Source organism: Biomphalaria glabrata, chromosome 6 (assembly GCF_947242115.1).
Source record: "Biomphalaria glabrata chromosome 6, xgBioGlab47.1, whole genome shotgun sequence".
Lineage (NCBI taxonomy): Eukaryota > Metazoa > Mollusca > Gastropoda > Planorbidae > Biomphalaria > Biomphalaria glabrata.
Genome location: NC_074716.1, coordinates 49855475 through 49879847, shown reverse-complemented (window position 1 = coordinate 49879847; position 24373 = coordinate 49855475). Strand labels below are relative to the sequence as shown.

At 37.0% G+C, this 24373-nt stretch overlaps 1 protein-coding gene across 2 annotated transcripts in view; it reads left to right on the top strand.

Moving 5' to 3' along the window:
• LOC106060626 (tubby-related protein 4-like) overlaps window positions 1–23519 on the top strand; it is a 141245-nt gene extending 117726 nt beyond the window's left edge. For both annotated transcript variants that reach the window (XM_056032842.1, XM_056032840.1), the window contains exons 5-17: window positions 19–183; window positions 1487–1652; window positions 4346–4462; window positions 6507–6649; window positions 7745–7972; window positions 9806–10037; window positions 10949–11142; window positions 12196–12430; window positions 13496–13619; window positions 14354–15148; window positions 17154–18225; window positions 19232–19405; window positions 20318–23519. In XM_056032842.1, the coding sequence (XP_055888817.1) occupies window positions 19–183; window positions 1487–1652; window positions 4346–4462; window positions 6507–6649; window positions 7745–7972; window positions 9806–10037; window positions 10949–11142; window positions 12196–12430; window positions 13496–13619; window positions 14354–15148; window positions 17154–18225; window positions 19232–19405; window positions 20318–20434 (3762 nt within the window). In that variant the 3' untranslated portion in view covers window positions 20435–23519. The remainder of the gene's footprint in view (window positions 1–18; window positions 184–1486; window positions 1653–4345; window positions 4463–6506; window positions 6650–7744; window positions 7973–9805; window positions 10038–10948; window positions 11143–12195; window positions 12431–13495; window positions 13620–14353; window positions 15149–17153; window positions 18226–19231; window positions 19406–20317) is intronic.
• Window positions 23520–24373: the final 854 nt, after the last annotated feature.

Here is a 24373-nt window from a genome sequence, read left to right as displayed (position 1 = left end):
ATTTTTGTCTCTTCTCAGGTGACTGATTTTGCTTGGTCCCATGACGGACGCATGGCTCTCATCTGCTACAGGGATGGTTTCATTCTGGTCGGCAGTGTCGCTGGGCAGCGCTATTGGTCATCCATGCTCAACCTGGACAACACCAGCATCACTTGTGGAGTCTGGTCACCGGATGACCAACAGGTACAAGCCAAGAAATTTGACTGAAAAATGGTCATTATAAACATGGACAATTACGTATGGACGATAAAAACTTGGATATATATACACATAAGTGTAGCTTGTCATACAGGGGACAAATTTATAACTAGCAAACATATTGGTATATCCGGTGTGCAAAGTATGGACATACATAAAGACCTAACAGTTTATATATATATATATATATATATAGAGAGAGAGAGAGGGAGGGAGGGAGAGGGAGAGAGAGGGAGAGAGAGAGGGAGGGAGGGAGAGAGGGAGGGAGAGAGAGAGGGAGGGAGGGAGGGAGAGAAAGAAAGAGAGAGAGTGGGAGAGGGAGGGAGAGAAAGAGAGAGAGTGGGAGGGGGAGAGAGAGGGAGGGAGGGGTAGAGAGAGAGGGAGGGAGGGGGAGAGAGAGAGAGGGAAAGAGAGAGAGGGGGAGAGAGAGATGGAAAGAGAGAGAGAGAGAGGGGGGGAGAGAGAGAGAGGGAAAGAGAGAGGGAGAGAGAGAGAGCGCTACGAGCTACCACTATAATACATATAGATCTACCATTACCATACATTTAGACTGTGATAGTAAGTGTATGTGTGTTTTGCGTGGCTGGTAGTGCAGTGTGTGTGCCTGCGTATGAAATGACCAGTGGACCTTGAGTGTACATGGTTGAGTGAACAGCAGTGTGTCGGGACTGTGAGTAAAAGGAAGTCAGTTTTAGAGAACAATTGGCTGGAGTAAAGAACATAAACAGAGACTAATGAAATCATTGTGTTTATTGAAGCTCGTGTTGTTGTAGTGTGTCTTATCTTATCTTATATAATACAGACGTTACTTCAAAAAAGAAGATGATTACGTCCTACGCGTCATGCATTTAGTCATGCATATTAACCAATGATTTAAATTCTGCCAAGTCACTGGTTTTCCTGGCTAGCTCAGGCAACCCATTCCATGCTCTAATAGCACTAGGGAAGAAGGAGTATTTGTACAAATTTGTCCTAGCATATGGGACGAGGAATGCACCTATATCTTTGTGTCTTTCAGAGTATTTTATTAAATTTTGTTTTTGCATTTGAAGATTATGGTTCAGTGTTTTATGTATGATTGCTACTTTACTATTACATAGACCTACCTTTACAATACAAATAGACCTACCAGTACAATAAATATAGATCTACCATTACAATACTAGTTAAATATTGTTACAGTTCTGAGTTATGATATATGATTGAAATGTAGATACGTTCAACTATTTCATTGCTGTGCTCAAAATGAACGTCAAATATTTTTATTTATAAACTTTGCTTTATGTAGGTGATGTTTGGGACACTGGATGGTCAGATTATTGTCATGAGCTCTACCGGTGCTGTGGTCACTCAGGTGACAGTCCATGAAGGCTTTGAGATCTCCAGCATGGCCTGGAGCTGTGAAAGATTTAATATGGAGGAGGCAGAAACAGGCAGAGAGACGACAGATAAAGGTCAGGGTCATAGAAGCTTCATTCGACAATAAAACTAATTGCATAGACATTTATTTTTACTCCAAAATTTCCCTACTGGTTCAAATGTTATAAAATAATTTTCAAATGCTTAAGAATGTTAATGATTTGTCAAATATTTCTGTCGTTTTTATATTGTAACACATTGACACTGTCCAGGCCATTGTTTTTGTTTCTGCTTTTTTGATTTGAGGTGACTTAAAAAAGATTGTTGAATAATTTTTTTTTTTTTTTTTTTAAAAAACAAAACATTTTCAGATTAATTTTTCATGGACTGGGCAATTATCTTGTGTCTTGTTTCTTTCTTGGACATTCAGATCCAGTGTCTTCAAAAATTGTCTTTTTTAATTTTATTTCTTCTTAAATTTTGCTAATTAATAAAAGTAACACATTAAAGATATTATATGCAAGATAATTTATTTATGATGATCATTTAAGGGAGTAAAAGTTTCAATTATTTGAGCATTTATCATGGATTCCCCATTTCGTTCAAGTAATGAAACATAATATTAGATTTTAATTTTAATAAATAATTTAATATGATATAAACACAAGGAGAACAATTACCGACTACTCCAGAAGAGAAAACATTGGTCAAGACCAACAGGACCAATAAACACACAACCTCTACAATACCTTACATATGCAGATAAAAGTAAAGTAAAGTTCCCCTTTCAGACCTTGTGGTCTATAGGGCAGATGATGTAAAGGTCATCTGTTTCTGTGACCTATGGTTAATTAGGGTGTCATGTGGCCAGCACAACGACCAACCGCCTTTACTTTTCCCTAACTAATGTCAGGTACTCCATTAGAGCTGGGTGGACTCAGAGGCGCCCAAAGATCCCGAAATTAAAAATCCCAGTCTTCACCAGGATTCGAATCCCGGTCCCCGGTTCGGAAGCCAAGCGCTTTACCGCTCAGCCACCGCGCCTCTATATGCAGATTACATTGCTTTATTTGGTAAAGACATCTCTGACATTGCTAGAGCTTTCACACAACTGGAATAAGCTTTACAACCAGCAGGACTTTAAATATATAACAACAAAACAAGAGAAAATCAGGCAGAAGAACAATAAATTAAAAATGACTAACTACAATTTTGAAAAGATAGAAACTTTGATTAAATATTTAGGAAGCATGATACATTCCAACAATGACCTAATATCAGAAGTAAAGGAACGATTAGTGAAAGAGCTTTCTATAACACACAGCACATCAACAAAAGCAAATTTATATCAAAGAAAACTAGTCACTAAACAATCATAAAACCAGTAGTTATGTATGCAAGTGAAACCTAGGCTGGTCACTGACAAAAACAACAGAAAATCTGCTAAATACTTGGGAAAGAAAAATCTTCAGAAAAATTTATGGTGCCATACATGAGGAAACCAGACAAAGGACTCACACCAACCAAGAAATATACCAGCTATATGAAGACCCAGCTATAGTGACAGAAATAAAAAAGGGACAGATTATGTTGGGCAGGTCACCCCGAAAGAATGCCAGAGAACAGAGGAGCAAAGATTTTTCATAGGCAGGTGACCCAAAGTACGGTGGCTTGATGACATAGAGGCAGATCTACAACAGCTAAAAGTCCGGGCATGCAGACGTAAAGCACTGGATAGATCAGAATGGAGAGATGTGCTAAAGCATGCCAAGGCCCCCCCCCCCTCCCCCCATGGGCTGTAGTGACACTTGAATGAATTAGATTTAATTTAAAATATTCATAATATCTACAAATTGGAAGAAATTAAGTTGAACATACAAGTTTTATAGAATGATTCTAACAAGGTTAGTGCAATCACACAATGTAAAAAAAACATTTTAGTAAAGCAGATGAAATAGAAATTTTTAATGCTTGAAGCTGAACGCCATTTTTTAGGAACTCGTAAAGAGTATTTTCTCTACAATAACTATCTGTCACATAGAACATGCATGACTAAAATACCGTTTCAGCACACTATGATGCATAGGACGTAATCATCTTCTTTTTTGAAGTAACGTCTGTATCATATAAGAAGATAAGAACCAGATCAGCGTGAATGTTTTGTAAATATAGAGAGATAATACATGTTTTGAGCTCATTGTCTGAGCTAGTACAGAAAACTTAGACTTTCATGCTTTCAAAGCATGTACTGAGCTATTCTAATAATTCTTTAAGAAAGGGATATCAAAGCATGTATTGGGTGATTCTAATAATTCTTTGAGATGAGGATTGAGCCAAGACCAATTGTTAAAATAGACCTCAATGTCGTATAGACCTGTAACATGTCAACGAGCTATTGGTCTCATATTCATATGCCCACAAGTTGCAATCTTTCAGCTCTGTGTTCTGGCCTTCTTTGACGATTGGTCTCAATTCAGTCCCCTGATGTCAAGCACCAGTTGCATTCATAAAGATGCAAGGATTATCCCCCTTATTTAGCAATGTGTTTTTGTTTTTTTTCAATGTAATTTCACAATGCTACTTTTATAACTGATTGAAATAATAGTACATTTTTTATTTAATACCATATGAATTACCCTTTGCACTTTGTAACAGATGTGTTTATGACATCACATTAATCATAGTTTGTAACTGACTTTTATATTAGAGTCAGAATCATCTTCAGTTGTAAGACTAGTTCTTTTATCTCTGAGAATGCCAATCGAAAGTCTCAGTTTCATTCCGACAGGTTCAGAATCCTCCAGCAAGTCTCACGTGCTGGCTGTGTGCTTCAAGTACGGAGACATTTTTCTGATGTCTGGCTATGACGACGTCTGCCCTGTCATGATCTACACAACCCTGACAGGTGAACCAATGTTTGTCTCACTGAACCAATGTTTGTCTCACTGAGTCAATGTTTATCTCACTGAGTCAATATTTGTCTCACTGAGCCAATGTTTGTCTCACTGAGTCAATGTTTATCTCACTGAGTCAATATTTGTCTCACTGAGCCAATGTTTGTCTCACTGAACCAATGTTTGTCTCACTGAACCAATGTTTGTCTCACTGAACCAATGTTTGTCTCACTGAGTCAATGTTTATCTCACTGAGTCAATATTTGTCTCACTGAGCCAATGTTTGTCTCACTGAACCAATGTTTGTCTCACTGAACCAATGTTTGTCTCACTACTGTCTTTGTTCACCTGATTTCTACGACAATAGTTCACATACCCGTTTCTGTTTAAAATTTTTCAATGTGTAACTTGCTAGGGATGGCTGCCTGGTCGTGCGGTTTGCGCGCTGGACTGTCGTTCGGACTTATCAATGGTCCCGGGTTCAAACCCTGCCCGCTCCCATCCCCCGTCGTCCTGCGGGAGGTTTGGACTAGGAAGTAATTATCTTCAACTCTGAAGGAACATCCGAAATAAGTAAAACATTTTACAAACATTTTATTATTGAACTTATGTTTTTGACGTGGGAAGTGATAAGTATTTGTGTGTGGAGGTGGGGGACTTCTTGTGCCTATATAGTCTGATCATATATGCAGGCTGATTTGTAAACATGTTTATTTTTGCGTCTTTTTAATATAAACAAGCTATAGCATATTTTTTTTATTCGATAAGATAAGTAACATACATCATTTAGTCCATTGCTGAATCTACCAGATAATTTCAATGGATATTCTTTTGCCTCCCCTTTCACTGGCACTCATATCGTAATGATTTAATAATTTATTTCTTGAAATGATCCTCTCCTTCTTGTAGAGCATTAATCTGCTTTGCTCCCTTTATAGTCCCCTGTCAATCTTGTGGTTAACTTTGAATAATCTCCCTTGAGTACCCTGTTGCTTTATTGTTTTTTTTCTCTTTCTTTTCTGTTTCAGATAATTTGATTCCTTTTTTTTTTTTTTAATAATTGACAGAAATAAAAAATAAAAAAAATTGTTTAAGAATTGAATTTTATCGATATCCATGCAAAGTTAAAGAGACATTTTTATTTCGTCCTACTTGAGAATGCAATTATCTCTTTTTTTTTTTTTTTTTTTCCCATAAAATTTTCAAAATCCTTCTTTTTATTATTTTGTTCAGCTAATATTGTGCCCATGATTTCTGGACATTGGCTATGTTGTACATTTATTTTCATTTTTACAAAGCTTATCTGTCTATCTGGGTGGAATCTTGTGCATGTTATTTACCCACTTCCCATTCTCGGATCAAATTGAAACTTTCCACAATTATGCATTGTCGATGAATCATTGAAAAAAAAAATTAGTTAATCAATTATTCATAATTAATTTATATATAGATAAGTCTTGTGGAGAGAATAAGGTTGTTTGCAAACAATTTTTAGCCAACATTAGACTATAAAACTTTCTACTTTTATAAATACTTGGATAGCTCAGTGGCTAAAAGGTTGGCCTTCCATGCTGGTGGCTTGAGTTGGAATTTTTTAAACTGTTTTTTTAAAAGATAGCACATAAACCTTCTCCCAGATACTCCCCTCCGCTTTGAATGCCTCATCCTGATCTACCTTGAGCAGACCCTGCTACCACCACAGTCCAACATTACAAACACCTTGTACGGCAGTGCTGAACAACTGAAGAGAACTGCATATTATTTTTCCTTGGCACAGTCTGCAAAATCTGACTAAAAGAAGAAAAAGAATACCACCTCCCCAGCCGTCACAATCACACTGGTCCATCCACAAAAGTGATTAGACTATAGCACACTAAGAATGCTATAAGCATTGTTAAACATAAACAATTAAAAATATTTCCAATCACACAAATTTATCATTCTTAGACTAGATCTACAAAAAAAAATGATAGCATGATTGAGTCAAAATAATGGATGCGATTTCAATTTGTTTTTAAAAAGTTTTTTTTTTTAATTTGGCTCATTTTCTTTCAGGCATAAAAATTGATTGGTCAAACTGTGGAGAGTATTTAGCTGTGGGTGGTTTTGTGCGTCTGCCAAACCTCCAGTGTCGTAATGAAGTTCATTTTTATTCCAAAGATGGCAGTCTCATTCACTGGGTGACTATCCCATCTCAGGTGAATTTTAGTTTTGTAAATCTTTGATTTGTATCGCTGTTGATACACTGCCCTTAAGTTCTACCTCCAGAAAGCTAGTCCAACTAAACTATTGTAGGTACATTCATTTCTTGATACTGAAGTTGAGTAACTCTTGAACAAACTTCTTTTTAAGCAAAAATGATTTGAACTCTTATGAATAAACTTGACCTATTATCTTCAACAATTTAAACAAAATACAACTCAATTTTACAACTAGATGTCTCCCAGAGACTCGTTGCTTATGCCCCTCCCCAGGCCACATAGGTGGATAGAGAGGAAGCAATGCTTTTTTTTTTATATACTTAATTGATTTGCTTCATTGAACATTCATTATGTAAATTTTGAGCCCTATTTTGAAGAGACACTCCCATCCAGATATATATCGCAAGTTAAGGTGGCTTTCACTTTTAATAATAATAATTTACGCATACAAGTGTGTTATAACGATACGTCTAAAAGTTTCTTGTATTTTCATTGCATTCTTAATATCTCACAGCGTTCCTCCCAGGTCTCAAGCTGGCTCAGGGAGGGCATGACTGAAATTATTTTCATTTAGGGTGGTGCCACTGGTAGAAGTTTGAGAAACACTGCCCTAGAAAATAAGTAACATCTAACCTGTACAAAGATTTACACACAGTCTCTTGTGACAGTTTAAAGTGTTTATTTTCACTTAGGGTGGTGCCACTGGTAGAAGTTTGAGAAACACTGCCCTAGAAAATAAGGAAGATTGACACACAGTCTCTTGTGACAGTTTAAAATGTTGTCTTCCATCACAAGAAACTCATCTTGTGACTCTGCCTGTGGATGATTAATGAATGAATAAATAATAACATGGACTGTAGCTGTTTAAAGATAAACAAGAATATTTTCCTAATTTCTTTTCTTGTTTTGAAATTTATTAATTTAATTTTGTCAGGATTGATTTAACCAGTTCTGATGGGGCTCCTGGAACCATACAAGGAATACGAATGTGAATAGACTTTGCTTCGCTTCGGCTAGACTATACACTTTTTTTTTTTTTTAATTTTTGTTATCTAAAGTCTTTGAGTTATTTATGCATTTTTATGTTCTCAGGGTAAGCCACTGACAGCCATGACCTGGGGTCATAATGACAAACGACTTTTCCTAGCTGCCGGCTGTCACATGTATGTGGCCTGGGTCAGTAAGCAGGTGGCTCCACTGCAGTTCTTGTGCCAACGGGTGGTCCATCAGACAGTCAGAACAGAAAGAGCTGTAGAGAGGCTGCCCATTCCACAGCGGTTAAAATGTGGAGTCAAAGCTTTGTTTTCGCCAACTATTAAAGTAAGGATTTTTCTAAAGAATTTGTAGTGAGCAGAGCAAATTTTTTGTTTGTATAATAAATTATTTGACTATCAAATGCTTGAAAGAAAGCATTGGGTGATTAACGTGATTATAAGCATTGGGTGATTAACGTGATTATAAGCATAGGGTGATTAACGTGATTATAAGCATTGGGTGATTAACGTGATTATAAGCATTGGGTGATTAACGTGATTATAAGCATAGGGTGATTAATGTGATTATAAGCATTGGGTGATTAACTTGATTATAAGCATTGGGTAATTAACGTGATTACATTTCCTAGTGTGTTGCTGAATTTCTTTCTCATTAGCTGTTGCATGTTACAGTTGACTTCTTACTGTGGGTGTACTCAGCAAAGGCCTCATTAACCCATTTGTTACCCCCAGTTATCTCCCCTTAAGTCCCAATGTCCCCTGAGGTCCTACGGACTGCAAGTTGCACAAGACAGATGGCTGGCTGGTCATGGGTTTTTTATGTGCACACAGATAAATCTGGCAGGCGGGTTCTTCTTCTTCTTCTTAACCCTTTAAATGCTGAGCTGTTTCACAAAGAGTGCATACAAAATGGAATTACAATTCTGGTGTTTAGAGGCTAGACTGCCACACGCATTTTAGGGGTTAAACTGTCAGGTAGAGTTAAGCCCTCGGCTCTTGGAACTCTAGGCCAGCAAAAGTGAACAAGAGCTCCCTCTCACCGGCCTGAATGAGAACAGTGTACACTGTTCTGTCTGACGGGTGGGTCAGACTTGCGGCAAGAGACCGCGTACACTAAGACCCATGCCATTTTCCTTTTCTGTACCAGGCTAACTGTGCGGGACACGCCATTTATGTAACGGCCCCTTGCGCCTGGATTGTGACAAGATTGTGGGAGTTTTTTTAAAACTCCGCACAGTGCAATGAGGATGCTCTCGCACCCCCTTAGGCACCCCCACGGGAGTCTTGTTTTGCTACCCTTTAGCCTAATCGTTTCCTTTTACGATCGTTTACACCCGGGCGCCACTATGATGCAGGGTAGCATGCCCGGATATGCAGGCAGGTTCAAAAGGTTAACTAGGAATCGCCAAAATATTTAGAACTGGGTGGAGGTCTTTTAATGTGATGATCATGACTTGTCAGATTGCAGGTTATGAGATAGATTTCAGAAACAAGTCTTAAGCTGAAATTGTTGTTTAGTCTACCTTAATGAGGTTATGTTTTCAAAGGGATTTGAAATTAAAAAATTAAATTTGTCTGCTTGATAAAAAAAAAAGGCATGATGGCAGTGCCTCAATGCTAAATTAGGAAAACAATGGAAGCTGAGATTTTAAATTCAGAATTTCAAATAAATCATGAATTTAAAATCCACCCAGTCTTTTGGGGTATTTAACATTTGTTGGAGAAAAGGAATGTTTTTCAATGGATGTGTTGAATACAAAGTATATTTATAAATGCAAGAAAGGGAGATTAACCTAAGTAGCACATGTATGATAGGGTCTTATAGAGAATATCAATTTACACATTTTTATGAAACAGTACATATATATTTTATAATCTATTTCTTGCCCTAATAGTTCATTTTTTTATGTCTTGAGTCCCATCCAGCTCTAATGGTTGCCTGACTTTTGTTGGGGGAAAGTAAATGGGGTTGGGTACTGTGCTTGTGGCCATAGAAACAGATGAACATCATCTGTCCTATAGGAAAGGGAACTTTACTTTTTTTTTTGGCTTGAAAAGATAGAACATGTCAGGCTAGGTGGTTGAGTGTGTTGCCAGTTTGAACGGTTAGAGGTTCAAATCTCTTTATAAGCCAAAATTATTATTTGTTTAATTTTAGAGTTACATTCCTGATCCATTACGTCTGAGAGAGTTTGTCTGCTCGCCACCTCCTGGAGGTGAGAGGCTGTTCTGCACCATGATACGTCATGGGGAGGAGACGTCTGGAGGTCACTATACCCTCTACCTGGAGTATCTGGGAGGTCTGGTGCCGCTCCTGAAGGGCAAGAGGGCCAGCAAGCTGAGACCAGACTTTATTATCTACGATCCAAAAATTAAATCTTCAGGCAAATGTAAGAGCTGGCAGATACACGTAGGAATAACATTGTTGATGGAATATTTTGTTCAGTTTGTGAGAATTTGTTTCAATCATTTACTTTCACTGATAATTAATCATTGCTTTTTATTATTGATATTTTGTTTTCAATACAATCAGCAATACTAGTGAGTAAAGACTGGTTGGTTCCATTGATGAAACCAGTCTGTTTGTGCTATTGAAATTTAGCACCCTGTGTATTCCAGATACACATGACATTATCAAACATGTCAATGGTTGCTATGAACAACCTTTTTTTTCTCAGAACACGCTGAAAATGTGTTGAAGAGCTAAATAAAGCTCATAAAAATTTCATGGGAGTTAAAAAATAAGTTAACTTTACACATTGTGCAGAATCAGGGCTATTTCAAGATCTATTCATAGACTTACGAATATGAAAAAGAACTAAAATTTCAATGTTCTTTATTTTCATGCTTACTCTTCCTTTTTTTTTTTTTTTTTTTTTTTTTTTTTTTTTAATGTCTTACATAGTGCCTGAAGTATTCTGTATGACTATTTATTTTATGTTTTGTTTCAAGTTTGTGATATTTTACATATTCATAGACTTACGAATATGAAATAGAACTAAAATTTCAATCTTCTTTATTTCCATGCTTACTTTGGCCTTTCGTTATTGTTTTACATAGTGCCTGAAGTATTCTTTATGACTATTTATTTTATGTTTTGTTTCAAGTGTGTGACATTTTACATATTCAATTTTCTAACGTAAATTTTTTTATTGAATACTATTATGAATAGAATCTTCTTTTGCATTTGAATGTTAGGTCTCTAGATGTACATGTACCACCACTAAGTATTAACAACCACAACACCAGCGCTGACGAGTATGTGTGTACTTTGTCTAAACCAATTTTATTCTGTTTCTAGCTGAAGTAGCCCAACCAGGGGGAATTGAAAGTGACACCAGCTCAGAGTCCGAGGCCGAGGTATACACAGATGGGTGTGGCTCACCCCGCATGCAGAGGAGACGGCGGAACAAAGTTTTCCGCGCCGAGAGAGTCAACAGAAGTATCACATTTAGAACGTTGGATGAGCTGATGTACGACGATAACTTGCCAGAGGTAGTCCCTGACCTAGAGATAACATGTTGTATTCAAAAAAGCTACTGTCATTTATTCACTGTATGAATCGTTAGCTACTGGTTAAATTAAATAGGATAGCTGTCACGTATCAACTTTAATAAACCTAACCTAGGGTAATTAATCTAGGTATAATTTTTTACCAGTAGGGAACGTCCCCACGTGCAGGTGTCAGAAATACCCAGACACGCGTCCGGTGATAGCGTGACATCTGACAGGAAATGATTTGATTGGTTAAAACAAGCGTCTGGGGGAAGGGGCTAAGAAAACGTGTGATCTTGAGACTTTAGTTGTGGAGAAAATTTCATAGAGATAAGACGTATTTTTGTTTTGAGTTGTAACTTGCAGTGACAAGTCTTGCATTTTATTTGATCTACTGAATATATTTTATTACTGAGCTTTCAAAGAAGTTATTCATCTGATGCAGTTTTATTTCTGAACATACTTTATATTTTTTTGTAATTCCAAGTTTTGAATTAAAGCTCTGTATTTGATTTAGAAGGATCTTCGTTTATTGAATCTCTAGAACTTATTTAGATCTAGAGATATGTCTACAGAATCCCCGGCATCACAGTTACAAGATATTAGCTCCTTCTGACGAATAATATGAATTGAGAAAGAAACTTAAAAACCATTTAAAATATGACAAGAATAAATTTTTTTAAATCATACTTCATCAGGACATTGCTTTCTGTTTTAAGTCTGTTTAATGTAATGTGAAGAGATCCATCACCTTTAGCTAGTCACAATTTATAAACTGACCATCTTTTTCAAACTTGAAACTGAAATGCACCACTCAAAATAAATATGTTGATTAACTCTTGCAAAACCTTTTTCAATTTGAATTTCAAATTTTTTACGACATTTTATTTGGCATGAAAGTAGGTCACACACGCTGAACAAAGATATATTCTTAGCCATTTCTATAGGATTGCTTTTTAATGCAAGCATCCATAAAATTTAGGAGCTCTTATTAAACTTTACTTTGTGATTTGTCAAACAATAATATAGAATGTTAATTCATTTTGTTTCTAGACCAACAGGCTAGTTGAAGTGACTTCCAATATCTGGGGGACCAAGTTTCAGATCACTGGCCTGGCCTCGTCTCTACCAGCGTGTCTGGGTCAGGTGGTGTACAAGACCTCTCTGCTGCACCTGCAGCCCCGCCAGATGACCATCACCATCTCAGAGATCACTCCAACCAGACAAACATTGTCAAGGGACCCAAACTTCACACCTGCTCCTGCAAGTGATGACGAGGAAAGTTTTTGTAAGCAAACGTCTTGGTGGACATTTTTGTCTTCATGAACATTTTTGTCTTCATTAACATTTTTGTCTTCATGAACATTTTGTCTTGAAAGATAGACATAAATAATGTGGTAGCTTAGTGGCCAGTTAAGGTGGTGTATACACATGAGAATTGATATTTATATAATTTTGGGTTGATAAATCTTTTAAATCTCAGAAGAATAATTCAAGATAGATTAAAAAAAAGGAACCCCTGCCAGACCTGGCTAGTAGTGCAGTGTATGTGTCTGTGTATGAAATGACCAGTTGACCTTCACTGCACATGGTTGAGTGAACAGCAAAGAAAGTGTGTACGTCAGGACTGTGTGCAAAAGTGGGTCAGATTCACAACAAGATGCTGGAGTAAAAGAGATGAATAGAAGACTAATAAAATCAATGTGTTAATGGACATCATTCACTGATCGTAAACAAACAACATTCTATACAAATTACGATCTAATTTTTAATACACAATGGCTATCACGTGACAGTTTTTTTCTTTGTTTTATCAATATAATCACGTGACTAAATGTTGTTTGTTTACGGTTGGTGAATGAGGTCCATTGAGACTCTTGTTGTTTTAGTGTCTCTAGTACAACCTGACAGTCACCAGGTCACCAATAGTATTTCAGGCAGACAAGATGTCAACCTTGACCCCCTCCTCTACAAAAACATGCACATGAAACATGACCCATTTCAATTTAACCTTTACCCACTTTCAAACTTGCTACACCAATATATGTAGGCTTGAATTTGGCTTGGCTACCTATTAAAAGGACTCAAGGTTCAACACCCAGACTCTAGCAGAGTTGTGTTTACTAAATGCCTAATGGCAGCATAAGAAACCTTCTCCCAGATACCCCCTTCCCCCCACTGATCCACAGATGAGATAGGACCATAGCACTCTGAGAATGCTATAAGCATGAAAGTTGCGCTATATAAAAGCTGTTCACAAAAATACATGTATATCTTCATTTATTGATTAGTGTTCTTAAAATAACATTTTTATCATAGACTGGTGCTCACTGTTAGAAATCATTTTTTATAGGGGCAAGTGAAGGGGACCTGGCGGCAGAGAAGAAAACAGTAGAGGTCAGCGTACATGATGCCCCGTCTGTCCTCACTGATGACATCATCAGGGCTGATGGAACATTGCTAGAGAATGGGCTTAGGTAATAGTCAATACAAATTGGTAGAGACTCTCTGTGCTAGACACTTTATTCGAAATTGCTTTATAATTTATAATTGTTTTATAAGCTTTGACAAGTTGTCTCTTTTATTCTGTTTTTTTACAAAGTTTATATCAACTCACTCTGTCTGACTGGTAAAAAGTTTGTACATGTTATTTCTCCCACACCCAATCTCGGATCAAGTTGAAATTTTTCCACAATTATTTCTAACGAAACAAGAATCAATTTTTAAAAATTAACCTGTTAGTTAATTAAATGTTGGTAATTAATTATTTTGTTTGGTATTGTACAAGTGAAAGAAATTGTACTTTACCGATGTGGTGGTATAAGTTGAGTTAGTTCCCTTGAGGAGGCTTGAGCTCTGAGTTCGAATTAAGTCATAAAATATTTTTTTATTTTTTAAATGTACTAAAAAAATCATTCACAGTAACATTGTCACAGATACCTCCTCACCCCCAGCTCCCTTTTCCCAACTGGTCCAGACACGTGATAGGATCATAGCACATTGAGAACGCAAAAAGCTTGAAATGGCGCTAACCAAATACCTTTGGTAAAAATATTCTAATCAGACAGGTTTACAACTTTAATTACATGACTGATGCAAACTCATTGATACAATTACACTCAATATAAACTTTGTATTTTTTTTAAAGTATCTATTCTATTTTTTTGTTATTTCCTTTAATAAGAGGATGTTTACATTTGTGTTTCTTCAGGTTGACTGGAATAGACACATCACTTATTGAGAACAGCCAGCCTTTGAACTTTGAACTCACCAACATGACGGGCAAATTGGTGAGTTCAGGGACTGTGAGGTCAAGGTCACTGTCTCCAGTCAGAAACTCATTAACTCAGACAGGACCTCTGACCAAACCAGATTTGGTTAGTGGTGATGTCCAGGTGCAGGGGGCTCGGCCCAAGGCCAGCATACATAAACGTAACAGCAGTAGCCACAACCACGGCAACCTTACCAACGCTACTGGCGGTGGTGGTTGCAGCAGCATTCCAAGCCCCAAGTCAACCAGCAGCAACAACAAACACGGGGTGGTCTCCAATTGTCATTCCAGCAGCCACACCGCCACCAGCGTCCACTGCACACAGAACGGCAACTCAGCTCAGCACTGCCCACCTGGCACCAACAAAGTCGAGGCCCTGCCCTCAGGCCTGACAAATGTGTCCTGCAACAGGAAACACGAAAACCTGGCAGGCTTTAAAAAGTTTGACCTGGGAACTCCTTCGGGAGGGGGAGCAGGGTTGGTGGGCGTGATGAAAGCTGAGGAGTTGACTCTGGGGCAAATATCCAAGGACCAGCATACGACAGGCAGCAGTTATGTGACTGTAGACTCTGGTGCACTCGTTGACGGAGTGGGGTCACGTTGGGCCGATCCTGCAGCCCACGCAGTCAAGCTTCTTGAGGACAGTGCCACAGAAGGATCAGATTTACCGTTTGAAAACAACTTGGTAGCTGACTGCAGTCCTACTGCCCCACACTGTCGTGACCTGCATAGAAGGTTAGATAACTCAGTTGTTTTATCTTATTTTAGAGTATGTTCATTTGCTGTTAAGTTAAAATATATTTAGCATTTATTTATTTAACCAGCATTTATATTTTATCAAGTTTTTATTTTTATATATTTTTGTCTTAATATGTCAGTGTGAAATTTTATTTATAATAAGAGTTACATTGCAAGTGAGTGGTAAATATGTCTTAGTATATTTAAAGTTAAATCTGATGACCCAATGTCCAGTGTATGCCAGGGAGGCTTGTTTAGATCTGATAACCCAGTGTCCAGTGTAAGCCAGGGAGGCTTGTTTAGATCTGATGACCCGATGTCCAGTGTATACCAGTGAAGCTTATTTAGAGCAAGAAATAACTGAATTCCTCTGTACAAAAAAATATTTTAATCCTTAGGCAAAAATCATGAAAATATTGAACACGCACACTTATCTTCTTATCTTATATGATACAGAAGTTACTTCAAAAAAGATGATTACGTCCTATGCGTCATGCATTTAGTCATGCATATTAACCAATGACCTAAATTCTGCCAAGTCACTGGTTTTCCTGGCTAGCTCAGGCAACCCATTTTATGCTATAATAGCGCTAGGGAAGAAAGAGCATTTGTACAAATTTGTCCTAGCATATGGAACGAGAAATGTGCCTTTGTCTTTGTGTCTTTCTGAGTATTTTATTAAATTTTTTTTTTGTATTTGAAGATTATGGTTCAGTGTTTTATGTATAATTGCTACTTTACTTTTAAGTCTTCTATCCTGAAGGCTTTCTAAATTTAGTGATTTTACTAAAGGTGTTCCTCTAGTCAAATGTGAATATTCGTTTGTTATGAATCTCACTGCTCTATTTTGTGTCTGTTCCAGTTTCTTAATGTTTTACTTTTGTTGAGGGGTCCCAAACAGAGGATGCATATTCTATTATTGGCCTAACCAAGGTTAAATAACATTTTAGTTATAAGTTCTTATTTGATTTAAGGAAATATCTTTTAATAAACCCTAATGCTTTGTTAGATTTTTTGATAGTTTCATCATTATGGGGATTCCATGACAGTTTTTCATTTATTATAACACCTATGTATTTTGCATTTTTAGTCTGTGTTACTGGTTTGCCATGAATAAGATAAGTGGAATTTATTTGTTTTAGTTTTTTTATGACTGACATTTTTCTGGGTGGAAAGACATGCTCCAATTTGATTCCCATTTCTGTAATTCATCTAATTCTCTTTGTAAAATATCTGTGTCTTGTGTTGTTTTTATTGTTCTATATATTATTCAATCGTCTGCAAATAATCTGACTTTTGTTCCTGAACTAATGCGATTTGGTAAATCATTTTTGTAGATTAAAAATAGTAGTGGAACTAAGACTGTTCCTTGAGGTACACCTGAGTTTACTGTTATTGGTGTTGATTTGGAGCCATTTATTATTACAGTTTGTTCTCTCCCTTCAGAAAATCTCTCTATATATATAATTCAATAATAAATTCTTGAAAGTAGCCTAGACTTAATATGAAGCATGAAACTTATGAACTGAACAGATTTTTTCTTCTACTCTCTCTCTATAAATATAATAAAAACATTTACACTTCTAATTATACCCCTTTACATATTTACTTTTTTGTTTAGAAACTCAAAAAGTTTGAGAAGGCATACACTTCCTATTTGCTCTTCTCTGGGACATTCATGCATACCCCATTTGACTACTAGATTTAGTTGTACTAATTTAAATATGTGTTGCAAATATTTATATAAGTGTTCACTTTTGTACATCTAGCAAAGTTAATTACTTGTTAAGGACCAACAGTTTGTGTAAAAATATTGAAGTCTTTTTGTAATTTAATGAGGGTAACTTTATAATTAAATAGTTGAAAACTGATTTTGTTTTTGTTATTGTCATGTTTTTGTTCTGTTGTTTTGTTTTTTAAGGCACAGAATTAACAAAATGTTAACATTGTGAGAAAATGTTTAAACCAAAAAAAGTTTTCTGAAAATCTGTTTTCATTTCAGGCTATATTTAGCTCAATACAACATCGTGGACACTGGGGCTCCCATCTCGCCCAGTGGCTGTCCTGCTTGTCTTCCTGTCCAGTTTCTCTCTGATGCCGCAACAGACTGCACATTAACGTCCACCATGGACAGTGACCAGCACCTTCGTCTAGTTGCTGAACATAATCTCAAAAACTCTTCAAGGATTACTGAAACAAATGACTGCCAGACATTCCAAAAAGAGGCAGCCGGCTCTGACAAGTGTTCTTCCTTGTTCACACCCACTTCAGTGCCAATGTTGTCATCCTCATCGTCAGTATTAGCCTCCGGCTCCAAACTGATTGGACGTTACCCAACTAACATCAGCTCATTTACCCACTGCCTACAATGTGCAGCTTCTGTCGCATCCAAGCGGAATTCCCTCAAGCAATCATCCAATCATTCCAGTGATGTCGCAGCACCATTACCTCCATCAGAACTTGCTCAAAACATCTGTGCCAACTGTCTGCACAACCAAAGGACTTTGTCCAACGGACAGCATCTTCCAAGCAATAACGACGGCACCCATTACCACCCAGACACGCAGCAATGTTCCGCCATGACAAAAGATCTAACTTCCTTTGACAAACTGACCCTGATTCTCTCGGAAGAGCCATCAGCTCAGAGCTCTTCCCACAATTTCAGGTCTATGCCTGGATTCGTCATGAAGAACCCTGATCACGTGACCATCAACACTGAACAGAGTTCCCCGTCCCCTGAACAAACTCCAGGGCACTCAGAAAATCTGCTTGGGTCTTATCCTCTGAACTCTGACTATCTGGGGAATCATATTGCAGACTTGGAAATCCAGCAAACTAGTGCCTCACTACCGTCCTCGCCGATACGTTTTGGTGTTAAGCCTGACCCAGCAGCCCAGAACATCCACGAGGAGATTCTCAAGGGACGTTGCAAACACTTGAGCCCCTTGCTTGGGAGAAAAGGTCGAGACAGTCCCATCTCGTCTCAAGATGTTTACCTTGGGCTAGAGGATGTCAGACTCTCTCATCAGTATCAAAGTCTTGAGGCTTTCCAAAAGGCTCAGTTGAAACAGAAGGTAAAAAAATAGTGTTTTTTTTTTTATCATAGGTGGTTGAAGGATTTGCAAAATGTTTCAGAGAAATAAATAACTTAACATGTTGTTTTTTTCATGATTAAATAAGGACTATCATTTTTGTAACTGTATAGCTCTGCCTAACTTAAAAACGAGAAAAGGACAAAATTTGGAGATTTATATATTTGATGAATATTTCAATATACATTTTTTTTTTTACCTTTCAAGAATACTGTCAATTCCAGATTCCACTTAATTACACCATATTGGGATTGGCTATGTTATTATTATTTTAGTCCACATAATGATTAGTTTCTATGTTGTAACTAGGTTTGTTTTGATAACAGTGAGTGGTCTCCCCTTAAATTAATTCTAATGTGATTTTTTTTTCTTAATTAAAACACAAGTGCATAAAGTTTGTAGTTTAAAAGTTTTGTCAGTAATTAGTCAATTTGAAATGTTTGTTATCAACTTGTTTTAGGACTCCCTGGGAATCAACAAATCTTAGAGTCTTCTGTTACAGATATTCTAATACAGTGATTTCATTCTAGTCTTGTTAATAGTTCCCCTTTCAGATCTTGCCATCTATGTGTAGATTATGTAAAGGCCATCTGTTTCTTTGACCGTTAACGAGAGTGTTTGTGGCCAGCACAACAACCAACTGCTTTTACTTTCCCCAACTATTATCAAATACCCATTAGAGTTGAGTGGAATCAGGGGTGTCCTAAAAATCTTGAATTCAAAAAACCTACTCTTCAATAACACTTGAACCCAAGAGCCCTCACTTCAGAAGACAAGAGCTTTACAACTCAGCCACCACACCTTCTCTTTAATAATACAAGCAAGCAAATAGTCATTAAAAAACAAATCATGTAATGTCAAATGCTGTTAGGCATTGTTTAGGTTCAGCCTAAATTGAGGCTTTCCAACATGACTTTGATAAGAAATTAAAAAAACATATTTAGATAAATTCATGGCAAAAAAAATTGCTTATCTTTCATTAAACCAGATGCGGAGACGTCTGCACAGCACATCTGGCAGGCTGGAGCAGGCCCGGACATTCACCATGCACAACAAGGCCCCACTGTGGAATGAAACAAGTCAGGTGTACCAGTTGGACTTCGGGGGCAGGGTGACACAAGAGTCTGCCAAAAACTTTCAGATAGAACTGAGAGGGAAACAGGTCAGTTGTTTCTTATACTGTGTCCGCTTTGCCTGCATCAGATGTGGAAAAACAATGCATTCACGCTTTAATTAATCTGAATTGAAAACATGGGCATTATCATTAACACTTGTCTGATAATTGAGACATTGAAAGAAAATTCTATGTGAACATTATCAATAGAGCTTTCATATTTAGTGCAATACTTAATGATACTTAATGAATAACTTAAGCAGAAAATAAGTTAGTCACAATTAAGGATCCGAGACAAACTCAGCTCTGGGTTAAAGGATTGTTCTGTTGATCAGTTGAATGCTTCATGGCTCCAATTTCAGTTCAATTGACAAAACAAGCCGATACAGCATACCTTTCCCCCTTTTTTACGGCTATGAGATAGGGAAGGAGCAAATTATGCATGTGTAGTGAAGTCTGAAGTGTATGTGAAATCCGAACCTTCACTTTCAATCTATGCTCTTGATACATGTATGAAGACCATCTCTCACTACCATATAGCAGAGTTCTCACTACACAGGCATTGTTTGACATGGTCATTTTGGCAGTTTCTTTGACTTGCTCAGATAGTTTTGCCACCGCTGCAGAGGTCTTTCCAATCCCTTTTGTCCCCTCATTGTCTAGATTAAGGCTGTTGTCAATAGTTCATCCCAGGTAGATAACATGTATGCTGCCAGACATTGGGGTTTTGTCAAAGTGAACCTGTCATTCTATCCATTTCTCCTGTACACAATCTCTGTTTCTGGTCATGTGTTTTATGTTTCATTTTTAAAGTCAATACAATTCTCTGTATCCAAATCAAATAGTAAAACAATTATATCAAATCTAAAACAGTTCAATTATTTTGTATGCTTTCTGTTTTAGTAACAAATTAAATTTTTTATCATAAAATTTCATTTTTGGTTTTAAATCTTTTCCCAGGTTATGCAATTTGGTCGCATCGACAACAATGCCTACACATTAGATTTCCAATATCCATTTACTGCTGTCCAAGCCTTCGCAGTAGCTCTAGCAAATGTAACTCAGAGATTAAAGTGAACCTGGTGGAGACAGTCCTAACATACTTGAGCATTAGACTCAACAGTCAACTGTCTTAAATCCAAATGGATCACAATGCAACCAGTGGAAACTTGAAATAGTTGTAGCAGATTCCTGGCGCCCTGTGTGTTTACTTAATGTCATTTGGCTGTAGTTCTTCTAGTCACAATATCTTTATCATATTTTCATTAATTTTGTTTTTTTCATAGTTTTATGATTTATCTTCGATGAAGAAGCTAGTCACTTGACGGTCCTGAATAGATTTGTTTATTGAGATGCAACTATTTATTCCATGCATGAATCTCTATTGACCCTTCCACTACAAATGTTCAAGGCACTCTGAAGAATAGAAAATCTATTTAGAGCAACTTATTGCATGTCTGTGGAGAGTTTGTAATGATGTGCATATTTTGCCTTAGTTGAAGTAGCCCAATACCATAGCTCATACAGTATGTAAATGTATTGACATGTTTTGCTCCTGTAAAGTCAGACACCATTCGTTCTACTTTGTAGGCCTAGGCACGGAGGCTAGTCATTTTTTCCTTTATGAGTATCTTTTGTAAAGATTTTTTTATGAACAAGTATTTTTGCCTTTTACAAGTATATCAGTATTTGTGGCAACAGTAGCCATCTTGGGAAACAAACCTTTTGTTCACCTTTTGTTTTTTTGTTTACTGTGACAGTAGCCTATGCTGCATTTACTTATGAGTCATTCCATATGTACTGCCAAATTGTATTTTTTTGTTTTAATTTGACAGTGTGCATCTAGTCTTAGATAACTGAGTTTATCATGAAGCTAATACTCCAACCAAAAAAATGCTATTTGGCATTTATTTTATTTTATTTTTGCTTTGTTTTTGATATATATGAAAAATAAATATTACAAGCTTAAAATGAATACTTTTTGGACATAAGCTGGCCTTTGTCTCTGAATATTTTTTTTTTCATTTCAATGGAACAGAAAAAAAAAGAAAAGTTTCCTACAATAATATGTTTTAGCAGTGTGTGTGTTTTTCTGTTTTTTGTTTTTGTTTTTTCAATTTTGACTCTAGAAAAGTTTGACAATTGATTTGAAATGAGCCTCAACCTTTCTTTCTTCGTCATTGATTTGCTCTAATCCAATAAAACATCACAGTATTGGGATTGTGCCCCTGTTACAGATAGGAAAACAAATAAAGTATTAGGTCAGAGTTGTCTAATTCAGTGATTCCCAAAATACGGCCCGCGGGCAAGATCCGGCTCGCGACGTGCTTCCATACGGCCCGGCAAAATGTCGGCACAAAATATAGAAAATCCCCCCTCCTCCCCCCCCCCCCCCAACCCAAATTACTAGCAAGGCATTTAACATTTGTGAGTTCATGAAATAGGACTAAAGAATCTACAAGGAAAAGTGAACGGATCTTCTCATTTTTGTAGAACATGATACCATTGCTAGCCAACATGTTTGTTTTTGTTAAGAAAGTGTCTGTGTGGCTGTTTTTAAAAAACAAGAATAACAAAATATAAACAAAATTTACACCATTTTTTTTTTGAAGTGTAAAGAGAAAATAAATTTAAATATCCCGATAATTCAATGTAAGTACTAGATCCTCGGGCTTGAAATAAAATAGTTTCAGGTCAAGTTTATAAAGTTTTTGTATCTTTTTTCCATCATGTGGCCCGTGACACTAGTTTTGGAAATCAAAATGGTCGGCAGATTGGCCCACAGATTGAATTAGGTTGGGCATCACTGGTCTAATTTATTTCTCAGTGAAAACTTCCAACAATGAATGCAGTGTATGTCATAGTACATGTGAATATGAAATAGTTGAGATTGAATGTTTCAACTGAAAAACTATTCAGTTCCCCTTTCTGACCTTGTGGTCTATGGAGCAGATGATGTAAAGGTCATCTGTTTCTGTGTCCTACAGTTAATGAGAATGTCATGTGGCCAGCACAACGACCAATCACCTTTACTTTTCCCCAGCTAATGTCAGGTACCCATTAGCATTGGGTATACTCAGAGGCAATCAAAGATCCGGAAATTAAAAATCCCAGTCTTCACCAGGATTTGAACTAGGGACCTCTCCTTTACTACTCATCCTCGACTACTATTCAGTATAGTGTTCTCTTGTATATAGTCTAGCTAATAATGTTCTTTCCAACGCTGCAACTTATATGACATTCTCTCTATGGGGACTGATGTTGCATATTTTCTTTACATTTTATTTTTCAGCAACTAGTTACGTTTGAATGATATTGTTAGGCGCAAAGTCAAAGTTTTAGTCTTTGAACTGATCTGACAAGCGATTGAGTCTTAGAATCATTCGGTCATGTGATTGGCTCTAGACTTTGAATTGATCTATCCAGTGATTGTTTCTAGTTTTTTAAATTTTGTCTATGAAGTAATTGATTCCAGCTTAAGAATGATTTGGTGATTGATTCTAAACTACAAAGCAGTTTAGCTTAAATAGGAGGATTCATTCTTCTAAGTTAGACTTTTAGGAAATTGAATAAACATTTTTTTTTTGTTCTATGGATGGGTCAATGAAATTGCCCTGTATCTGAGATGAATTGCTAAATGTTTCAGAGGCTTTCAGTTTAGGCAATTCTCCATGCAGTATGTCTTTAGTCTTTCAACAAAAATTAAATAGTTTTACATATTTGACCATACTGTTGGCCTACATTCTGGTCCTACATTCTGGTCCTACATTCAGGTCCCACATTCTGGTCCTACGTTCAGGTCCTACGTTCTAGTCCTACATAGATGTTTTCTACATTGCCTGTTCTTTAAGTATTGAAATCTTTAGTGTATAATTAAAATACTTAGTAATACAATTAAAAAAAAAAAAAATTTATGTGTAGTTGTTATGGGAAGTTTTCTAAGAAGAATTAGATTCTTTTTGTGTCAATAATCCAAAATATTTTAAAATTCAGTTGTGTTTTCTTCATTGAATCCAGTTGATATTTTGTATTTGTTTCGTGGATTTATTCTATTTGTTGTTTTTAGGAAATTCTTCTATGTGCTTCTTATTACAGTTTGGCCAAGCAATTTTCTCTGAAATTTTGTTTCCATAAAATTATTAAACAATTTTTAAACATTCAATTTCGTTTTTGTAGCCATTTTGAATGAATCTTTTGTTCAGTGTAGAAGTTTTGTAACAATCAAAGGAATGAAAATTAAGATTTTTTCTTTTGAGTGTTTTGCCGTTTTGAATTAAAAGCGTACTAATTCAGAATGGCGCTGTTCGTGAAGAAATGGAAGTTCAAGGGTTCTCACTCTGGCTGATTCTGACCCAATTACTATGCCCGTTGCCGACACTGGTAGTAGTCAGAGGAGTAGGCGCATATGTCGTGCAAGAAAGTTCGCGGCTCCGTTAGCAGCAGTCAGACGTTTGTAAAATATTTTACATGTTTTGAATGTTCCTTCAAAGTTGAAGATAATCTACTTCCTGGTCCAAACATCCCGCAGGATGAATTGGCGTGGCAGCTGGCAGGGTATGAGCCCTGGACTTCGAGACGACCGAACGACACTCCAGCGTGCATACATGCACGACCAGGCCGCCATTGCATCTCTGAGGTCACTAGCACTGCACGGGAGCCATGAGGTACTATGCCGCACAGCAGAGTTTCTTACCAGTCCACCAAGGTCAAGGTCTCCCTGCTCGTCACTAATCGGAATTTGTCTATCCCTCCCCCCCCCCTTTTCCCTTTAGATTTACGTCTGCACGCAACAGACCTGGAAATCCTACATGTGCCATGATCTCTATTAATAGCACAGAAAAAAAAAAAAGGTTTCAGCAACAATGAGCTTGGCATGTCGACGTCGACTGTCTAAACGCTTTTTCTATAGGAGCTGTGCATTGGAAATCTATATGAAAGGGAGTCAACCCAAGAGATAAGAAGATACTCCCAAGAGATGCCTCGAGAAATTCGGAATCGATACCCATGGTCGCTGTT